Source organism: Falco cherrug, chromosome 19 (genome assembly GCF_023634085.1).
Source record: "Falco cherrug isolate bFalChe1 chromosome 19, bFalChe1.pri, whole genome shotgun sequence".
Taxonomy (NCBI): domain Eukaryota; kingdom Metazoa; phylum Chordata; class Aves; order Falconiformes; family Falconidae; genus Falco; species Falco cherrug.
This window is the reverse complement of record NC_073715.1, coordinates 4,891,167-4,911,374: the sequence shown is the minus strand read 5'-3', so window position 1 is coordinate 4,911,374 and position 20,208 is coordinate 4,891,167. Positions and strand designations below refer to the sequence as shown.

General features: G+C 70.2%; 3 protein-coding genes and 1 pseudogene across 4 annotated transcripts in view; 3 read left to right on the top strand and 1 right to left on the bottom strand.

The window, feature by feature from the left end:
* LOC129734340 (peripherin-like) overlaps nucleotides 1-212 on the top strand; it is a 3,878-nt gene extending 3,666 nt beyond the window's left edge. Inside the window, exon 6 of the mRNA XM_055697243.1 lies at nucleotides 154-212. Coding sequence (XP_055553218.1) covers nucleotides 154-212 — 59 coding nt within the window. The remainder of the gene's footprint in view (nucleotides 1-153) is intronic.
* A 2,433-nt stretch (nucleotides 213-2,645) lies between these two features.
* LOC102049384 (tubulin alpha-1A chain-like) lies at nucleotides 2,646-4,837 on the top strand (annotated as a pseudogene). Its single transcript, XR_008729916.1, has 3 exons — nucleotides 2,646-2,899; nucleotides 3,023-3,171; nucleotides 3,861-4,837. The product of XR_008729916.1 is annotated as a tubulin alpha-1A chain-like (transcript).
* Nucleotides 4,838-7,689: 2,852 nt separating this feature from the next.
* On the top strand, nucleotides 7,690-11,905 carry LOC129734241 (peripherin-like). The gene is made up of 9 exons (XM_055696895.1): nucleotides 7,690-7,734; nucleotides 8,705-8,765; nucleotides 9,149-9,244; nucleotides 9,333-9,494; nucleotides 9,584-9,709; nucleotides 9,803-10,023; nucleotides 11,343-11,392; nucleotides 11,582-11,658; nucleotides 11,739-11,905. Exons 1-9 carry the CDS (start codon nucleotides 7,718-7,720, stop codon nucleotides 11,784-11,786), a joined length of 858 nt encoding a protein of 285 aa, XP_055552870.1. The 5' UTR covers nucleotides 7,690-7,717; the 3' UTR covers nucleotides 11,787-11,905.
* A 4,209-nt stretch (nucleotides 11,906-16,114) lies between these two features.
* On the bottom strand, nucleotides 16,115-19,572 carry C1QL4 (complement C1q like 4). The gene is given in 4 exon segments (XM_055696896.1): nucleotides 16,115-16,222; nucleotides 16,224-16,295; nucleotides 19,047-19,449; nucleotides 19,451-19,572. Coding segments are annotated over 4 exon segments (705 nt in total).
* Between the last annotated feature and the right edge of the window lie 636 nt (nucleotides 19,573-20,208).

Here is a 20,208-nt window from a genome sequence, read left to right as displayed (position 1 = left end):
TAATACTACCCCATGTCCCCCTACTCAATGCCCCCCTCATTGCCCACCAGAAGCCCACCCCACCCCCAATCCCCCCCCGGCCCCCAATGCCCAAAGTACCCCGCCAGCCCCCCCCGACCCAATACCCCCTACAACCCCCCCTGCTCCAAATAGCTCTCAGCCCCCTCGACCCGAAAGCCCCCCTAGAACCCCCCAACACTCCACCACCCTAAAGCCCCCCGCCCCCTCCAGCCCCTCCGCGTGCCCCAGCGACCCGCCCCTCTCCCCGCCCCCGCATTCCGCTCTCTGACGTCACCATCTCCCCTCCCCCCGACTTTCGAACCGGCCAATCGGAAATGAGGCGGGGCGGAGGGGGCGTGGCCAGAGATGAGGCGTGGCTGGGGGGCGGGAAAAGGTGATGCCCCGCCCTCAATGCCCCGCCCCCAGGCCACGCCCCCCCGAGGTATATCACGGGGGGGGGGCGCCCGGCTGGGCACCCCTTGCCTCCCTCCTCGGCGGCTTCGTAAGGGTTCGGGTAGTGAGCGGCCATGGTGAGGGTCGAGACCCCCCGGGACCCCCCCTCAGAGCCTGTGGGACCCCCCGGCGCGCCCCGTGGGGCTGGGGGGGGGAGGGGTCTTTGCGTGTCCAGGGTGCCCCGTGGGGCTGGGGGATGGGTGAGGGGTCTTCGCGTGTCCAGGGTGCCCCGTGGGGCTGGGGGGGGTGAAGGGTCCTCGCGTGCCCGGGGTGCCCCGTGGGGCTGGGGGATGGGTGAGGGGTCTTTGCTTGTCCAGGGTGCCCCGTGGGGCTGGGGGCTGGGTGAGGGGTCCTCGCGTGCCTGGGGTGCCCCGTGGGGCTGGGGGCTGGGTGAGGGGTCCTCGCGTGCCCGGGGTGCCCCGTGGGGCTGGGGGCTGGGTGAGGGGTCCTCGCGTGCCCGGGGTGCCCCGTGGGGCTGGGGGCTGGGTGAGGGGTCCTCGCGTGCCCGGGGTGCCCCGTGGGGCTGGGGGATGGGTGAGGGGTCTTCACGTGTCCAGGGTGCCCCGGGGGGGTGAAGGGTCCTCGCGTGCCCGGGGTGCCCCGTGGGGCTGGGGGCTGGGTGAGGGGTCCTCGCGTGCCCGGGGTGCCCCGTGGGGCTGGGGGATGGGTGAGGGGTCTTCACGTGTCCAGGGTGCCCCGGGGGGGTGAAGGGTCCTCGCGTGCCCGGGGTGCCCCGTGGGGCTGGGGGATGGGTGAGGGGTCTTCGCGTGTCCAGGGTGCCCCGTGGAGCTGGAGGCTGGGGGGGGGGGGGGGGGGGCAAGGGTCCTTGTGTGTCCAGGGTGCCCCATGGGGTTGCTGAGCTCTTGCAGGCACTGAGGTGGGGGTATCTGGGGGGGGGGGGGGGTTGGAGCTGGGGCTTCCTGCTCTGCATGCCCCCTGCCCCCACCCCCCAGGCTGTGCTGACCCCCCGGGGCACACTGACCCTCCACATGGAGACACGCCGGGCCCACACGTGGATCCTGGACGTGTCCCCACAGCCCCCCTGGGGATCCCTGAAGCTGGGGGGGGGGGGGCCCTACACGTGGGTGGGGGCTCCCCCCTGGGTGGGGGGCACCTACCTCCTGCCCACTCCCCAGGGGTGGGGGGCTGGGCTCCCTGCCACAGACACACGTGGGAGTGAGTCCTGGCAGCTGGGGGGGGCGCAGCCCCGTGGGGAGGGGGCTAAAGTGTCCCTGTCCCCATGCAGGGGGACCCTGGGGAACCCCAGATCTGGGGCAGTGTGTGTGGGGGCTGCAACAGGTGTGGGGTGGGGGCTACAACTGGCTGAGGCTGAGCCCCCCTCTGTGCTGCTGCAGTGCAGAATGGGGCCCCCCCTACGGTGCTGAGCACCCCATCCCACGCCGCAGAAAAGGCAGGGGATGGGCCCCCCCCAGTTCCACACTGGGTATGGCACTGGTTCAATGGGGACCTGAGTGAGCAGGTTGAGGCCCTGGTGCTGAGCCACCCACCCCTGCCCCAGGGGTTGCTGGGTCTTGACAGGGCAGGTAGGGCAGGATGGGACCCTCGGGGCTCCCCGCCTGGCCCTGGGTTTGGCCCCGAGGCAGGATGGGACCCCTTGTGCTGAGCCCCCATCCCACAATGGGCAGGGTCCCAGCTCCCTCAGGGAGGCAGGATGGGACCCCTTGTGCTGAGCCCCCATCCCACAATGGGCAGGGTCCCAGCTCCCTCAGGGAGGCAGGATGGGACCCCTTGTGCTGAGCCCCCATCCCACAATGGGCAGGGTCCCAGCTCCCTCAGGGAGGCAGGATGGGACCCCTTGTGCTGAGCCCCCATCCCACAATGGGCAGGGTCCCAGCTCCCTCAGGGAGGCAGGATGGGACCCCTTGTGCTGAGCCCCCATCCCACAATGGGCAGGGTCCCAGCTCCCTTAGCGGGGTGGGATGGGACCCCCAGTGCTGAGCTCCCCATCCCACAGTGGGCAGGATGGGACCCCTGGAGTTGAGCATCCCCAGAGCGGGGCTCCCCTGCAGCCCTCGGTGCCTGCCAGCACCCAGCCAAGAGGGCGCGTCCGGGCAGGATTTGGCCCCATCCAGCCCTGGGGGGTCGTGCCCCAGCCGGGTACCAGCCCGTCCTGGGGGCAGCGACCCCGGGGGGCGCTGGGTGGGGGCCGCAGCGGGGAGCTCGGGGGTGCCAAGACCACCCTGTGCCGTGTCCCCCCCCCAGCGCGAGTGCATCTCCATCCATGTGGGCCAAGCGGGCGTGCAGATCGGCAACGCCTGCTGGGAGCTGTACTGCCTGGAGCACGGCATCCAGCCCGACGGGCAGATGCCCAGCGACAAGACCATCGGCGGGGGGGACGACTCCTTCAACACCTTCTTCAGCGAGACGGGGGCCGGCAAGCACGTGCCCCGCGCCGTCTTCGTGGACCTGGAGCCCACGGTGATCGGTGAGCAGCGGCAGGGATGCGGGGGGGCTGCCCCGCTGTGAGCGGGGTGCTGCTGCTGGGGTGGGGGCGGCTGTCCCAGTGTGAGCGGGGTGCTGACACCGGGAAGGGGGGCTGTCCCCGCAGATGAGGTGCGCACCGGGACGTACCGGCAGCTCTTCCACCCCGAGCAGCTGATCACGGGCAAGGAGGATGCGGCCAACAACTACGCCCGTGGGCACTACACCATCGGGAAGGAGATCATCGACCTGGTCCTCGACCGCATCCGCAAGCTGGTGAGCATCCCTGGGGGGCTGGCCGGTGGCACCCCTCCCCCGGGACTGGGGACAAAGGGGAGCCCCGTGTTCCTGGGGGGGTGCTCAGCAGGTCCTTCTCAGCCCATCAGCACTTTGTGAGGCTGCCCTGGGGTGGGGGGTGACAGGTCTGGGCTGTCCCCAGTGCCCACACAGGACCGCAGCCCTGTCCCAGCCCCGCCGTGGGTTGGGAAGCCCCTGGCCTGGGGCAGGCAGGGGGTGACACAGCCCCAGTCTGGCTGCTGGCGCAGCACTGGTTTGACTGGTGCAGCTGCCCCAGCTCTTTGAACCTGCAGTTCCCACGCCGGGGCTGGCGCCGGGGCTGGCCAGACCTGCTGGGCTCGAGGAGCTCCTGGAGCATCAAAGGCTGAGCTGGTTGCCCGTGGGCTCACGTGGGACGTGTGGCTCCTGCTGTGCCCGTCCTGGGGTGCGGACATGGCTGACCTACCCCGCACCCCACTGGGGGCTCTCCCAACACTGGGGTTCTTCTGGCATGGGGACCCACCGCTCCCATGACTCTGTGCCCATGATGGGGCCAGGGCCGTTCTGTCACCTGTGCCAGGGATGTCTCCGCTGCTGGGAGTCCCCAAAGCTTGTGAGGCTCCGGGGAGGAAGGAGCAAGTTCTCCCGCTGGCGGGACTGAACGTGCCCCCCCTTGTCTCCCCTCCCAGGCTGACCAGTGCACGGGGCTGCAGGGCTTCCTGGTCTTCCACAGCTTTGGGGGTGGCACCGGCTCCGGCTTCACCTCCCTGCTCATGGAACGCCTCTCCGTCGACTACGGCAAGAAGTCCAAGCTGGAGTTCTCCATCTACCCGGCCCCACAAGTCTCCACGGCCGTGGTGGAGCCCTACAACTCCATCCTCACCACCCACACCACCCTGGAGCACTCCGACTGCGCCTTCATGGTGGACAACGAGGCCATCTACGACATCTGCCGCCGCAACCTGGACATCGAGAGGCCCACCTACACCAACCTCAACCGCTTGATAGGCCAGATCGTGTCGTCCATCACGGCCCTCGCTGCGCTTCGACGGGGCCCTGAACGTCGACCTGACGGAATTCCAGACCAACCTGGTGCCCTACCCCCGCATCCACTTCCCGCTGGCCACCTACGCCCCCGTCATCTCGGCCGAGAAGGCTTACCACGAGCAGCTCTCGGTGGCCGAGATCACCAACGCCTGCTTCGAGCCCGCCAACCAGATGGTGAAGTGCGACCCGCGGCACGGCAAGTACATGGCGTGCTGCCTGCTGTACCGCGGGGACGTGGTGCCCAAGGATGTCAACGCCGCCATCGCCACCATCAAGACCAAGCGCACCATCCAGTTCGTGGACTGGTGCCCTACTGGCTTCAAGGTGGGCATCAACTACCAGCCGCCCACGGTGGTCCCCGGGGGGGACCTGGCCAAGGTGCAGCGCGCCGTCTGCATGCTGAGCAACACGACGGCCATCGCCGAGGCGTGGGCGCGCCTGGACCACAAGTTTGACCTGATGTACGCCAAGCGGGCGTTCGTGCACTGGTACGTGGGGGAGGGCATGGAGGAGGGGGAGTTCTCGGAGGCCCGGGAGGACATGGCTGCCCTGGAGAAGGATTACGAGGAGGTGGGGGCCCGACAGCGTGGAGGGGGAGGAGGAGGGCGATGAGTACTAGTGCCTTGTCACACTCACGCTGTGGTGCTGAGCATTAAAGTCGCTCTTTCCACTCTTGCCTCATTTATTGTCCCAGCACCACCTACCTTGTGGTGCCTGGGGTGGGGGGGGGACACACACACTGTCCTGAGGGGAGGGGGGGGGTCCTGGCTGGGCTGAGCTGCCCACCTGGGGCTGTGGGGGACTGAGGTCCCTTGGCTGGGTGCTGCGCTGTGAACTGGCGTGGGGGTGAGTTATACCCCCCACATTGCCCCCAGGGATGCCTGTCACATGAATGGGTCCGCAGGTGGGGTGGGGACCCCTGTACCCTGCCCCCGTGCTCACCCTCCAGCCCTGGGTGCTGTTCCCAGGGGTCCCTGGTCCACAGGTCCACAGGTGGGGTGGGGACCCCTGGGAACAGCCCCCAGGGTGGCTGGGAGCCCCCCGTGACCTGCCCCCGTGCTCATCCTCCAGCTCCAGGTGCGTGGGCAGGATCTGGCCCTGGGCACAGCTGTCGTGGGGTGGGGGGAGCTGGTCTGTATGTGCTGCTCTGCAGAGCTGGGGGAGGGTCCTGGGGGGAGGGACCCTCCTGGACCTCCCCCCACCCCGGTCCTTCCCTATCTGTAAGGGGGATTGCAGGGGGGGGCACTGAGCACCCTGAGCAGGATGGGACCCGGCTGAGATGGGAGCCCTGCAGCAGAGGCTGAGGGTCAACTCTGCAGCCCCCAGCCCCTCTCTACAACCCAGTGGGGGGTCTGTACCCCCATATCCTGGTGGGGACCCCCCAGTACTGGCCTGCACCCCCAGGGTTCCCCAGCTTCCTTCCTCCGTCCTGGGTGGGGGGAGTCTGCTGTTGCCCAGCCCCCCTCCCTCTCCACCTGAGTGGGGGTCTGCTCCCCTCCTGGAATCCTGCAGCCCCTCTCCCTGGTGCTACTGGGATCCTCTACCTGTATCTCTACCTGCCCTGCAGCCAGAGGGGGGACCCTGCAGCCCCCCCGGGGGGGGGGGGGGACGACACACCCTGCAGCCCCCCCTTCCCCGCAGTCTGAGGGGGGACCCTGCAGCCCCCGACTCTACAGCCCCCCCAACCCAAGTGGGGACCCTCTAGTCCCCCCACCCTGCATCCCAAGAGGAGACCCTCCAGTTCTGCCCCCCTCCCCCCCCCCAGTATCCCGAGGGGGGGCCCCTCCAGCCCCCCACTGTACACCACGAGGGGGGACCCTGCAGCCCCCCACCCTGCACCCTGAGGGGGGACTCTGCAGCCTCCTGCTCTGCACCCTGACGGGGGAGCCTCCCCCCCCCGACCCCCACTCTGAGGAAGGACCCTTGAACCCCCGCACCCTGAGATGGGACCCTCCAGCCCCTACCCTGAGGGGGGACCCTGCAGCCCCACACCTTGAACCCCGAGGTGGGACCCTGCAGCCCCCTACCCTGCAACCTGAGGGAGGACCCTGAAGCTTCCTGCCCTGCATCCCAAGGGGGGACCCTCCAGCCCCCCGCTCTGCACCCCAACCCCCACCCCGAGGGAGGACCCTGCAGCCCCCCCCACACCAGCACCTGAGGGGGGACCCCTGCAGCCCCCCCACTTTGCACCCCGAGAGGGCACCCTGCAGCCCCCACATGCCGAGGGAGGACCCTGCAGCCCCCCACTCTGCACCCCGAGGGAGGACCCTGCAGCCCCCCACTCCGCATCCCGAGGGGGGACCCTCCAGCCCCCCCCCAAGTCCCCCGAGGGGTTTCCCCGTCCCTCCCAGCCCCTTTTCCCGTCCCCCGCCGAGGGGGACACCCGCCGCCCCCGGTCCTTCCCCCCGGCGAGGAGACCCCTCCTCTGGCTCCCGCAGCCCCGGGTGCCCCCGGCGGGGCGGAGCCGCCACCCGCTATAAACGGCCGGTCCCGGCAGCCGCCGCCCTCCCGGTGCCGGTGCCGCCATGAGCCGCGGTGGCCGCGCCCCCCCCCCCCGACCCGCACCCTCGGGGCGCCGCCGCCCCTCACCGTGGCTGCGGGGCGGCTGGCGGCGGCGGCGGCGGCGCGGGGGAGCGGAACGGGAGGAACTAGCGGCGTTAAACGATCGTTTCGCCGCTTTTTTGGAGCGGGTGCGGGCGCTGGAACGGCAGAACGGGGCCCTACGAGCCGCCCTGGGCCGCGCCGCCGCCCCCCGCGCCCCGCACCGCCGGGCTGGTGCAGGGGGAGCTGCGGGGGCTGCGGGAGCGGCTGCAGCTCCTCGGCCGCGACCGGGACCGGCTCCAGGCCGAGCGCGACGGGCTGGCGGCCGACCTGGCTGCCCTGAGGCACCGGTGGGCTGGGCGGCGGGGCCGGGGGGGGCACACCGGGATGAGGGATGCACCGGGGTGGGCACCGGGGGATGCAGGGGGATGGGGGATGCACCGGGGTGGGCATCGGGGGATGTACCGGGATGAGGGATTCACCGGAGGATGCAGGGGGACGGGGGATGCACCGGGGTGGGCACCGGAGGATGCAGGGGGACGGGGGATGTACTGGGGTGGGCACCGGGGGATGTACCGGGATGAGGGATACACCAGGGTGGGCACCGGGGGATGCAGGGAGATGGGGGATGCACCGGGGTGGGGACCGGGGGTGCAGAGGGATGCAGGGGGATGGGGGATGCACCGGGGTGTGGGGGGGGGGGGATGCAGGGGGACTGGGGGATGCACCGGGATGGGGACCGGGATAGGGACCAGGGGACGCACCGGGATGGAGGATGCACCGGGGTGGGGACTGGGAGGAGTGATGCGCTGGGATGGTGACAGGGGGATGCACCGGGGTGGGGACCGGCGTGGGGGATGCGCCGGGATGAGAAAAGCACCGGGATGGGGACCAGGGGACGCACCGGGATGAGGGAAGCACCGGGATGGGGGATGCACCAGGATGGGGACACACTGGGATGGGAGCCGCACCGGGGTGGGGACCGGGACGAGGGATACACCGGGGTGGGGGATGCACTGGGATGGGGGATACACCGGGGCGGGGACCGGGGGATGCAGGGGCATGAGGGGAGCACCGGGATGAGTGATGCACTGGGATGGAGACAGGGGGATGCACCAGGGTGGGGACCGGGATGGGCGGTGCAGGGGGATGGGGGCCGGGGGATGCACCGGGTTGAAGGATGCGCTGGGGTGGGTGATGCACCAGGATGAGGAATGGACCGGGGGATGCACCGGGGTGGGGGATGCACCAGGGTAGGGACCGGGGAATGCACCGAGGGCAGGGGTGGGGTGAGGTGGGTGGGGGGGAGCGCGGCAGGCACTGGGGTGTGCTGGGCAGGGACCAGCCGCATACTGGGGAGGTGACTGGGGGATGTACTGGGGTAGGGGGCCGGCGATGTGCCCAGCAGACACTGGAGAAAGCACTGGGGTGGCACTGGGCGAGGCAAGGGACTGGGAGGGACTGGGAGAGCAGGACTCTGCGGAAGGGCGGGGCACTGGGGGGGACATGGCATGGTGGGGGCACTGGGGCGGTGCTGGGACTAGCACTGGGGGGAAATGGGGCTGGGGCAGGGCTGGACTCCCCGGGGAGGAGCGTGTCCCAGTGAGGGGTCCTAGGAGGCTGCAGTGGGGGTCACGGCCCTGCCCCGGGGTGGTGTGACAAGGCCTGGGAGGGGTCCCCCCGCGATGGGGGGGGTGTCCTGCGGGAAGGGTCCTGCCCTGGCCGTGCAGGGACAGGGATACCCCAGGGCTGTCCCCTCCCCCGGCCTTGGGGGCTTAGGGGTGGGGGTGCTCAGGCTTAGAGGGGCTCCTTTTCCTCCTCCATCCCCGTGTGCCTGTTGGGGGGGGGGTGGGCCGCGGCAGAGCAGGGGGTCCCAGGCAGCAGGAGGAGGCATGGGGGGGTCTGCCCCCTGTCCCCCACCTCCTTCCCTCCCCTGTATCCCCAGGCTGGAGGATGAGACGCAGAAGCGGGAGGATGCAGAGAAGAGCCTGGTGCTGTTCCGCAAGGTGAGGGGGCTGGGGGGAGGGGCCGTGCCCCCCATACAGTGCCCATCCCCCCGCCCCCTCGCCCCCCTGTGCTGCCCCTGCCCTATGACCCAGCTGCCCACGTGTCTGAAGACCCCAACGATGTCCCGTGCACCAGATGCTGCCCATCCTTGGGGGGTTCTGGGGGGGGGGTGGGTGCTGCCCCATAGCTCACCCTCTCACCCCAGGGGGGGTTGGGGGGAAATGCTGCCCCACAGCTCAGCCTTTCGCCCCAGGGTGGGTTGGAGAGGGGGTGCTGCCCCATAGCTCAGCCTCTTGCCCCCAGGGGGGGCTGCCCCACAGCTCAGCCTCTCGCCCCAGGGGGGTTGGGGGGTGCTGCCCCATAGCTCAGCCTCTCGCCGCAGGACGTGGACGATGCCACGCTGTCCCGCCTGGAGCTGGAGCGCAAGGTCGAGCTCCTGATGGATGAGATCGGCTTCCTCAAGAAGCTGCATGAGGAGGTGGGGAGCTGGGGAGGGGGCTGGAGGGTGGGGAGGAGGCTGGGGGGGCTCCATGTGTCGCCAGGCGATGGCCCGTGTCCCCACGCAGGAGCTGCGGGACCTGGAGGTGGGTGCCCCGAGCCCACCGGTGCCGGTGGAGGTGGAGGTCCGCAAGCCAGAGCTGACGGCCGCGCTGCGGGAGATCCGCGCCCAGTACGAGAGCATCGCCGTCAAGAACCTGCAGGAAGCCGAGGAGTGGTACAAATCCAAGGTATGGAATTTTGGGGGGGGGGGGGAAATGGGGGTCCCAGCCCCCCCCCCCCCCATCCCGGCACCCCTAACTCCCCCTTATCCCCCCAGTTTGCCGACCTGTCGGATGCGGCCAACCGCAACCACGAGGCGCTGCGGCTGGCCAAGCAGGAGATGTCCGAGTCGCGGCGGCAGATCCAGAGCCTCACCTGCGAGGTGGACGGGCTGAAGGGCATGGTGAGACCACCCAGGGGTCCAGGGTGGGGGGGTGGGGGGGCCCAGACCCCAACTGCCAACCCCACACGGCTCCATCTCCCCACCCCCCCGCAGAACGAGGCGCTGCAGCGGCAGATGCGGGAGATGGAGGATGAGTTTGGGGAGGAGATCGGGACCTACCGGGACGTGGTGGGGCGGTTGGAGCAGGAGATCCAGCAGATGAAGGAGGAGATGGCGCGGCACCTGCGCGAGTACCAGGACCTGCTCAACGTCAAGATGGCCCTGGACATCGAGATCGCCACGTACCGCAAGCTGCTGGAGGGCGAGGAGAGCCGGTGAGGCTGGGGGTGGCACGGGCGGCCTGGGGTCCCCAGGGCGCAGAGCCCAGCGGGGGGACAACGTCCCCATCCCCCAGGGTGGGTCGTGGTGGGCGCTGAGGGGTTTCCAGCGAGGGGGTGGGGAGATGGAGCCGTGTGGGGTTGGCAGTTGGGGGCTGGGGCTGGGGGAAAGGGGAGGGGTGGGGGAAGCTGCTGCAGCCCACCACAGCCCACCACCCCAGCCCACCACCGCAGCCCACCACTGCAGCCCACCACAGCTCACCACTGCCCACCACAGCCCACTACCACAGCCCACCACTGCAGCCCACCACAGCTCACCACTGCCCACCACAGCCCACTACCGCAGCCCCACCACCTCCCACCGCAGCCCACTACCACCGCCCACCGCAGCCCACCACCGCCCACCGCAGCCCACTACCACAGCCCACTACCGCAGCCCACCACAGCCTACCGCAGCCCACCATCGCAGCCCACCGCAGCCCACCATCGCAGCCCACCGCAGCCCACCACAGCCCACCACCGCAGCCCACCGCAGCCCACCGCAGCCCACTGCCCTGGCTCACCACTGCCACATGCTGCAGCCCACCACCCACAGCCCACCACCCCGGCCCACCGCCGCAGCCTGTCGCAGCCCACCGCCCCAACCCACTGCTGCAGCACACTGCCCTGGCCCACTGCTGCAGCTCACCACCCCCAGCCCACAGCCGCAGCCCACCACCCACAGCATGCCCCAGCCCACCGCCCAAGCCCACCACCACAGCCCACTGTCGCAGCCCACCACCCCAGCCCATCGTCGCAGCCCAGCACCCCAGCCCAGGCCCACCACTATGGCCCATGGTCACAGCCCACCCAGCCCACCACTCCAGACCACTGCTGCAGCCCACCAGAGCCCACCACCACAACCCACTGCTGCAGCCCACCACCCACAGCCCACCACCCCAGCCCAGCACCCCTGCACACCCCAGCCCACCACTCCGAGCCCACTGCCCCAGCCCAGCATCCCCGCACACCCGAGCCCACCACCCCAGCCCACCATCCACCACCCCAGCCCACCACCCCCAGCCCACCGCCTCAGCCCAGCACCCCCGCACACCCCAGCCCCACCACCCACCACCCCAGCCCACCACCCCCAGCCCACCGCCTCAGCCCAGCACCCCCGCACACCCCAGCCCACCACCCACCGCCCCAGCCCACCACCAGCCCAGCTTAACCATTGTGCAGGTCACTGACTCAATGGTGTGGAAGGGTCAGGGCCACCAGCGATGCCCAGGAGCCCCAGACCCCCCCTCACTCCCCTCTTCCCCCCCCCCCCCCAGGATCACCATCCCCCTGCACCCCACCACCTCCTTCAGCACAAGAAGCTCAGGTGAGGAGGGGGCTGGGGGTTCCCCACTCTATCTGGGGGGGGGGGGGCTTTCCTCCCTCTCTTGGGGCAGAGACCCGACACGGGGGTGCAGGTGGGTCCCTGTGCCCCTGCCTGGGGTAGCCTCCCACCCACCCACACCCCGGGGGGGGGGGGGGCAAGGGGGGGGCTGATGGCTTCTTTGTGCCCCAGTGCTGGAGCCGCAGCCTGCGGAGAGCCCGGCGCGGAGGATGGTGCTCATCAAAACCATCGAGACACGGGACGGGCAGGTGAGGGGGGTCCCCTGCTTGGGGAGGGGGGGGACACACAACTCTCCTATGGGGCTGACCCCCACCTTCTCCCCCCACAGCAAGTAGTGACGGAGTCACACAAGGAACGAGCAGAGCCGGGGAAGTGACGGAGGGGACCCACCACACCAGCACCCATCCTGCACTGCCCCAGACGGTGTGGGGGGCTTCACCGGACCCTGCTGTGCCAGTGCAGGCCGGGGAGCGGAGCTTAGGGGGGGGCGGGCAGCTGCCCACCCCCTTTTGCCAGCACCATGGCACGATGCTATGGTGCATCCTGGTGCCTTGTGTCGTGTCCACACACCCCCCCCCCCATGTATTTTTTCTCCCTACCAGAACCTCAGTTGTATTTAATATGTACCAAATGCCTCTTGCACTGCCCTGCCCCCGGGGGGGTCCTTGTACCCCCCCTCCCCCCGATGGAGGTGGCACCGGTGGTCCCCAGGCCCCAACCCCCCTCCCATGCCCTCCCCGCTGCCCCCAGCCCTTGGGGTGGGCTGGGGGTGGGCAGGGGTGCAGGGGGCAGGTGGGGGGGGTGTCTGGGGATGTCCCCCAGTGTCCCCATCCTGCTTAAATGGCAAATAAAGGCTGTGGCGAGGAGGGGGCCGAGTCACTCGTGGGCGGGGGGGGAGGGGGGGTGGTGTCAGCTGGGGGGGGGGGCGCCTGGTGCTGTAGGAAACCAGCGGAGGGGTAAGGGGCTGTAGGGCTAGGGGGCGCAGTGCCTGGGGTGGAGGCAGTGGCTGGGGGTGGGGGTCGGCCCGGTGGGGCACCCTGGCGTGGGGGAGCGGGACCCCAGGGTGCAGGTCCCCCCACGCAGGACAAGGCGCAAGGCCGCCGCTATCCCACAATTCCCCCCTCTAGCGGCGCTCTATCCTCCGCATCCTCTCTATGATCCAGCAGCGCACCCCGGAGCTGATAGGATGGATACCAGCCTATCGCTGGCAGGCTGAGCTAGGGAGCGGCGCTCAGCCAATCACAGCCCACCTGCCGCCGTTGCCGCCGTTCATTGGCTGGCGCTGGGCCGCGGGGCGGGCCATCCGCAATGGCGGCGTTTTATAAACCGGTGCCGCTTTCCCGGCCTGGGGGGAGAGAGGGGGGTTGGGCCTTGGTTGGGGGCCGGGCCGCGGCCGGTGACCGAAGGTACCGGGGGGCAGGGGCAGGGGCAGGCCGGGGGGTGCTCGCAGAGGGTGCGGGGTGGCGGGAGCCCGGCCTGCAGGGAGAGGGCTCAAGTGATGCCCCCAGTCCCGTCCCCCGGTGCCTAGCTCGGCCCTCCCGGCTCCAGCCCCCCCAGTATCTTAGCCTGGCAGCCTCTGGCCCGGCTCGGTCCCCCCCGGTCCTGGCCCCCCCCCCCAAGTGCCTACCCCGGTCTTCTCCCCACCCGTGCCTGGCCCGATCCCCAAACCCCGGTTGTTTCCCTCCCCCGTTCCCCCGGTGCCTAGCCCGAGGCCCCGGCCCTCTCCCCTCCCCGGTTCCGCCTCCCTCCCCCCCCCGCCCGGTGGCCCCTGTCCCGTCCCGTCCTGTGTGCGTCCCACCCGCCCCGGTGCCTAGCCCGGGCTCCCCTGCCACGGTTCCCCCCCCTCCCCCCCCCCCCCCCCCTCCCCCCGGTGCTTAGCCCGGTCCCCCCTGCCCCGGTTTCCCGCCCCCCCGTCGGTGCCTAGCCCGGGGCCCCCCTGCCCTAGTTCCCCCCTCCCTCCCCCCGCCGGTGCCTAGCCCGGGCCCCCCCTGCCCCGGTTTCCCCCGCTCCCTCCTCCCGCCGGTGCCTAGCCCGGGCCCCCCTGCCCCGGTTCTCCCCCCCTCCCCCCGCCGGTGCCTAGCCCGGGCCTCCCTGCCCCGGTTACCCACCAACCACCACCCCCCCCCCACCACCCCCCCGCCCCGGTTCTCCGTGCCAGGCGCCCTCTGTTCCGCCCGGCCCCGGGGGCACGGAGGAGGCAGGTGAGAGCATCCCGCTGTGGGACTTGGGTGTCCGGACCCCCCTGCCCCCCGAGAGTGTCCCTCAGGCCATGCCGACCTCGGGGGGGCAGGGGGGGGTCCTCCAGGCCTGCAGGGTGCCACCTCAGCGCCTTCCCCCCCAGCATGGGGTGTGTGGGGGCGATCTGGGGGGCACAGTCCCATGTCCCCCCCCAGAGGTGCCGCTCTGTACCCACGACAGGGGGGCCATGCTTGCCCCCCCCCCCCCCCGGGAGTAGCACCCTGGCTATGTATGCCCACCCCTCCTGGCTGACCCCCACAGCGGGGGGGTCCATGGTGGTGCTTGCCCCCCCCCTTCTCCACCCTTTAGAGCCACCAGCACCTCCAACATGGGCTTGGCCTGCAATCCTGTCACCCTGACAGTGGCTGGGGCGGGGGGGGGCACCCAGGTGCCTGGACCCGGGGGGGGCACCCAGGTGCCTGGACCCCCCCCCCCAGCCCCCTCTTCCTCTCATCCCTGCAGCACTTGGAGCATCCAGCAAGCCCCCAGGATTCTCCCGTGTTCCTGTCCCCCGCGCCCGTGGGTGGGCTCCCTGGCAGGTGGGTGATGGCTTGGGGGTCCTGGGGGGGTGTCCAACCCCCCCTTCCCCCCCCATCCTCCCCCTTGGGTGACAGTGGTGTCACCTCCAGACCCTCCCGCCTGGTCCTGGCTCTGAGCCTGCTGGCACCGGGATGTGGCCGTGCCCTGGGTGAGTCCTGGGGGGCTGCAGAACCTTCTGGGCCCCCTGTCCCCCTCCCCCAGGGGCTCAGGGGAGTGGGGGGCTCTTGCCTGCGGGGGCTTCTGCAGGCAGGATTGCGGTGCAGCTCTTTGGGGGGGGGGGGGGGCACACAGACCCGTGGGACCCTGCGGTGACAGTGAAGGTGGCACCAGCTCTTCCCAGTGTCTCCCCAGGCTCTGGCAATGCTGGGGGGGGTGGGGGGTGGCCCTGGGCTGGGGGGCATCTAGATGAGGGTGATCCTGGGAGCATGGAGTGGCCCTGGGAGCGGAGAGGGAGGACATTTGGGGGTCTCTGAGGAGATGGGGGGCTCCCTGGAGTTGAAACTGGGGGGGGAGGGACACACCTGCCTGGATAGGATGGGGGGGGTCCCTGGGAAGAGGAGGGGGCCCCACCTGCCTTGGCTGTGGGGACATCCTCCAGGAGAGCGTGTTGGAAGACTTTGGGGGGGCTGAGGGCCAGTGGGACCCCCGTGGGCTCTTCCCAGGGTCTCCCCAGGCACCTGCTGTACTGGGGTGGGGGTGCGGGGGTGTCTTAGGGCTGGGGGGGCCCTTAGGATTGGGGAGGGGGATTCTGGGGTCAGGAAGGGACCCTGGGAATGGGGCTGGGGTTGATTTGGGGACAAGGGTGTTTCTTGGGAACTTGGGGACACCATGTGGGAGGCCGAGATGGGGGGGGGGGGGGGGCACCCTGGGGAGGTGGGGGGGCAGTGCAGGGAGGAGGGACACACACCCCCAGCTGGGGGGTCCTGGTAGGGTTGGGGGTGGTGTGCCTATGGCGAGAGCTGGATGGTGCCTCACTCATCCTGCTTTTGGTTTGGAGCCCCCGACCACGTTCAGCCACCCCTCACACACCCCCAGCGCCCCCCCCCCCCCCCCCCCCAGGACCCCAACCCACCGGGGACCAGGATGGAGATGGACCCACAGACACTATAATAAACCAGTTCATGCTACGCCTTGTTGTAGAGTCTCCGAGGTGCAGGGGGGCCTGGGGAAGGGGGGGTGTGAGCCCCCACACCTACCAGCCCTTCCTGGGGGTCCCCAGGCTGCCAGCCCCCCCCCCCCCCCCGTGGTGGCAGCCGTGTCCTTCCGGCTGGTGGCCACACGATGGCAGCACCAGCCCACGGGTTGGGGCCCCCCGGCGTCCTGCGGCTCCGCTCCCACCCCAGGGACCCCCAGAGACCCCCGGGGCAGGTGGGATCACCTAAGGGGGGTGGGGTGGGGGCTCTATCACTGTCCCTGGTGGCAGCCAGCACAGGGGGAAGGTGACAAGGAGGGTCCCTAACAGTGGCCTGGGTCTTGTCACTGTTGGGGGGCCAGCACCCTCGCGGGGGGTGGGTGGGGGAGTCCCCTGTGTGTGTTCCCCCCCCCCCATGGGGAGGCAAAGGCAGCAGCTGCACATCCAAACCCAGAGTGTTTTATTGGGGGGGGGAGGGTAATGACGCAGAGCCAGGGGGACAGGGGGTGCCCCAGGGATGGGGACACCACCGGGACACCCCGACACCCTTTGGGGGGGGTGGGGTGCTGGCATGCGGGGGGTGGGGGAGGGGCACACACACGCACTGACAGAGCTGTTTGGATGGGTGGGGGGCAATGGGTGGATGTGGGCGTCCTGGCGCACCCAGCGCTGTCACTGGGGATGGGGATGCTGGTGGCACTGGGGGGAAGTTGGGGAGACACACACCCCACCCCCCCCCACCCCCCCCAACCCCTGCTCTGTCCCTGCAGGGCTGTCCCCGTGCTGGGGGGGGGTCAGTCGGGGTAGATGATGAAGCCGGAGAAGGTGCTGTACTTGTTGGTGTTGCCACCGTGGACTTTGCCGCCGTCCAGTTTGACGAAGACCTCGTCGCCCACATCCAGGGTGCAGGATGACGCTGTTGCTGGCGTAGTCGTAGTTCTGGTCCGCATCCTGCGCGATGGCGCTGGCCCGCACCTGGGGAAGGATGGGGGGGGGGGGGGCAAAGCTATCAGAGACACCCCCTCCCCATGCACACACACCAATCCCAGCACACCAGCCCCAGAGGGGGAGCCTAGGGGGTGGGAATGGGGGTGCTGAGCTGCTCAGCACCACCCCCCAACCCGCTCAGCCCCTCTGTCCACCAGCGCTCAAGGTCACGCTGCCCGTCTGCGGCAGAACTGGGCGAAGGAGACGCCCCCCCCCCCCCCCCCCCCCAGCCAAGGCTCCCCGAGTTGCCAGCCAGCAGCGGGGACAAGAGGGGACAGGGACAGACACCCCCCCCCCCCCCCCCTGCACCCTGGGGTCCCCCGGCATAGGGCCACCCCTCCTCACACCCACAGAGCGGGGTCTTACTGTCAGTGCCACCCACAGGTGCCCGGAGCTGGGGTGCCCGGGAGCCCCTTCCCCACATTCCTGTGCTGCCCCCCCCCCCCCCCCCGGGTTTGGGGGTCCCCCGGGGGGGCCAGCGGCATCGACCACCTGGATCGATCCTTGTTTCTCCCGTTATAAATGGGAAACGGCCAGGGCGAGGCCGGTGCAGGAGCCGCCAGCCACGAACAAAGGGACCAGCCAGGGGGGGGCTGTCGGGGGGGGCACACAGCTTGTCCCCCCCAGTGCTGGTAGCATTCCCGGGGAGGGGGGGGGGGGCACAACTTGTCCCCCCCAGTGCTGGTGGCTGTCCCAGGGGGCACAGCTTGTCCCCCCCAGTGCTGGTGGCTGTCCCAGCGGGGGGGGGGGGGGGCACAGCCCATGCCCCCCAGTGCTGGTGGCTGTCCTGGGGAGGGGGGGGGGGGGCCACAACCTGTCCCCCCCCAGTGCTGGTGGCTGTCTGGGGGGGGGCACAGCCTGTGTCCCCCAGTGCTGGTGCCTGTCCCAGGGGGGCACAGCTTGTCCCCCCCAGTGCCGGTGGCTGTCCCGGGGGGGGGGGGGGGCACAGCCCATCCCCCCCAGTGCTGGTGGCTGTCCGGGGGGTCCCAGCCCATCCCCCCCCAGTGCTGGTGGCTGTCCCGGGGGGGGCACAGCTTGTCCCCTCCCTTGCTGGTGCCTGTCCTGGGGGGGCACAGCCCATCCCCCCCAGTGCTGGTGGCTGTCCTGGGGAGGGGGGGGGGCACAACCTGTCCCCCCCCAGTGCTGGTGGCTGTCCGGGGGGGGCACAGCTTGTCCCCTCCCTTGCTGGTGCCTGTCCTGGGGGGGCACAGCCCATCCCCCCCCCAGTGCTGGTGGCTGTCCCGGGGGGTCCCAGCCAGCCCCAACAGACCCCACTCCCCGCCAGCTCCGAGCCCAGCATTCCCTGGGGATCGTGTGTGTCCCCCCCCCCTCCATGTGGCAGGACCCCCAGGGATGGGGGTTGCGTGTCCCCAAGGCTGAGGTGATGGCAGGAGGTGGGGGCACGTGCATGGTGGCACCCCCTGTGACACCCCACCCCCACCCCCCCCCGCCGTGATCCCAGAGGAGGGACGGGATGGGGGGAAGAGGGATGGGGAAGATGGGAATTGGGGTGGGGGGGAACCGAGGATGGGGGATTGGGATGGGTGGAGCCAGGGTGGGGGATCAAGAGTAGGGGGGGGGTGGAACCAGAATGGAAGAACTGGGATTAAAGGGAAACCAGAATGGGAAAACTGGGATGGCAGGAAATAAGGTGGGAAAACCAAGATAGGGGAAGTGGGATGGGGAACTGGGATGAGGAAAATGGGATGGGGGGAGCAGGCAGGGGGAACTGGGATGGGGAAATGCGATGGAGGGACCAGGTAGGGGGAACTGGGATAGAGAACTGGGATGGAGGAAGCAGGCAGGGGAAACTGCGATGGTGGAGCAGGCAGGGAGAACTGGGGTGGGGAACTGGGATGGAGAACTGGGATGGCGGGACCAGGCAGGGAGAACAGGGATGGGGAACTGGGATGGAGAGACCAGGCAGGGGGAACTGGGATGGAGAACTGGGATGGCGGGAACAGGCAGGGAGAACTGGGATGAGGAACTGGGATGGAGGGAGCAGGTGGGGGAACTGGGATGGGGAACTGGGGTGGCGGGAGCAGGCAGTGGAAACTGGGATGGAGGGAGCAGGTGGGGGGAACTGGGATGGGGAACTGGGATGGAGAACTGGGATGGCGGGACCAGGCAGGGAGAACTGGGATGGGGAACTGGGATGGAGGGACCAGGCAGGAGGAACTGGGATGGAGAACTGGGATGGCGGGAGCAGGCAGGGGAAACTGGGATGGAGGGACCAGGCAGGGAGAACTGGGATGAGGAACTGGGATGGAGGGAGCAGGTGGGGGGAACTGGGATGGGGAACTGGGATGGCGGGAGCAGGTAGTGGAAACTGGGATGGAGGGAGCAGGCAGGGGGAACTGGGATGGTGGAGCAGGCAGGGGGAACTGGGATGGTGGAGCAGGCAGGGGGAACTGGGATGGAGAACTGGGATGGGGAACTGGGATGGAGGGACCAGGCAGGGGGAACTGGGATCGAGAACTGGGATGGCAGGAGCAGGCAGGGAGAACTGGGATGATGGAGCAAGCAGGGGGAACTGGGATGTGGAACTGGGATGCAGAAGCAGGCAGGGAGAACTGGGATGGGGAACTGGGATGCAGACGCAGGCAGAAGCAGTGGGGCTGGAGGAGCTAGAAGAGGGCGAGGGAGCGGCGGGGGGTGCGAGCGGGACCGGGGGGCACCGCGGGGTGCGGGGGGAGCCCTGGCAGGGGTGCCGGCCGCCGTGGCGGGCCCAGCCCGTACCTGCCCGTTCTTCATGAGGTCGGCCCACATGCTGGTGCCGTCGCCGCCGCGCATGAGGACGTGGTAGGTGAAGAAGTAGATGCCGGGCAGGGGGCAGGTGAACTTGCCACTCGAGGGCTCGTAGTAGTTGCCCACGTTGGTGACCACGTCGTCGAAGCGCAGCACCTCGTAGCCCTCGTGGGGCTTCCGTAGCCCCGCGTAGAAAGCGATCTTGGGGCTGTAGAAGGAGGGGATGTACCCTCCGGGCCCCGGCCCCGGTGGCCCCGGTGGTCCCGGCCGCCCCGGCTCACCCGGTGGCCCCCGCGGTCCTGGTGGTCCAGGGGGACCCCGTACCCCAGCACGGCCCTTCCGCCCCGGTTCGCCCTTGGCCCCGGGGAGGAAGGGTGGCGGGGGAGGCGGCGGGGGGCAGCTCAGGGCCGGGGTAGGGGTCGCAGACCATGCGGCAGCTGCCCAGCATCTCGTAGTGAGCGGCCGCCTTGGAGCTGTGGACCAGCAGCGGGATGGCCACCAGCAGCACCAGCACCATGGCCACGCCGATGGCCACGCCGGCCACCCGCTTCCTGCGGCTCAGCCGGGAGGCGGCCAGTGCCAGCAGGTCCTCCTCACCCTTGGGTGCGATGGTGGAGCCGGGGGGGAGCGGACGGCACCCAGCCGCCCGCTGAGCCTCACGCCTGGGTGGGGGAGCGGGGCTGGGGATGAGGATGAGGATGGGGATGGAGCTGGGAGCGGGGCTGGGGATGAGGATGGGGCTGGGGATGAGGATGAGGATGGAGCCGGCAGCGGGGCTGGGAGCAGGAAGAGCAGCAGGGATGGGGACGACAGCGGGATGGGGATAGGGATGCGGATAAAGACGAGGACAGGGATGGGGATAAGAACGGGGAGGAGGATGAAGATGGGGACGGGGATGTGGACAGGGATGGGGACAGGGATGCGAATAAGAACGGGGATGAGGATGAGGACAGGGATAGGGATGAGGATGGGGACAGGGATGAGGATAAGGATGAGGATGGGGATGGGATGGGGATGGGGATGGGGACAGGGACGGTCACAGCAGCAGGGCTGGGACCGGGACCGGGAGCGGGGCCGGAGCCGGGAGCGGAGCTGCGGATGTAGCCGGGACTTGCGCTGCCGAAGGGGACGAGAGCGGAGCCGCTGACGGAAC

Excerpts from the sequence above, each read along its gene's own strand:
- LOC129734241 (XM_055696895.1), top strand. Across the intron at positions 9,245-9,332 it reads TCAAGAAGCTGCATGAGGAG|GAGCTGCGGGACCTGGAGGT; the intron begins GTGGGGAGCTGG and ends GTCCCCACGCAG. Across the intron at positions 9,710-9,802 it reads TGGACGGGCTGAAGGGCATG|AACGAGGCGCTGCAGCGGCA; the intron begins GTGAGACCACCC and ends ACCCCCCCGCAG.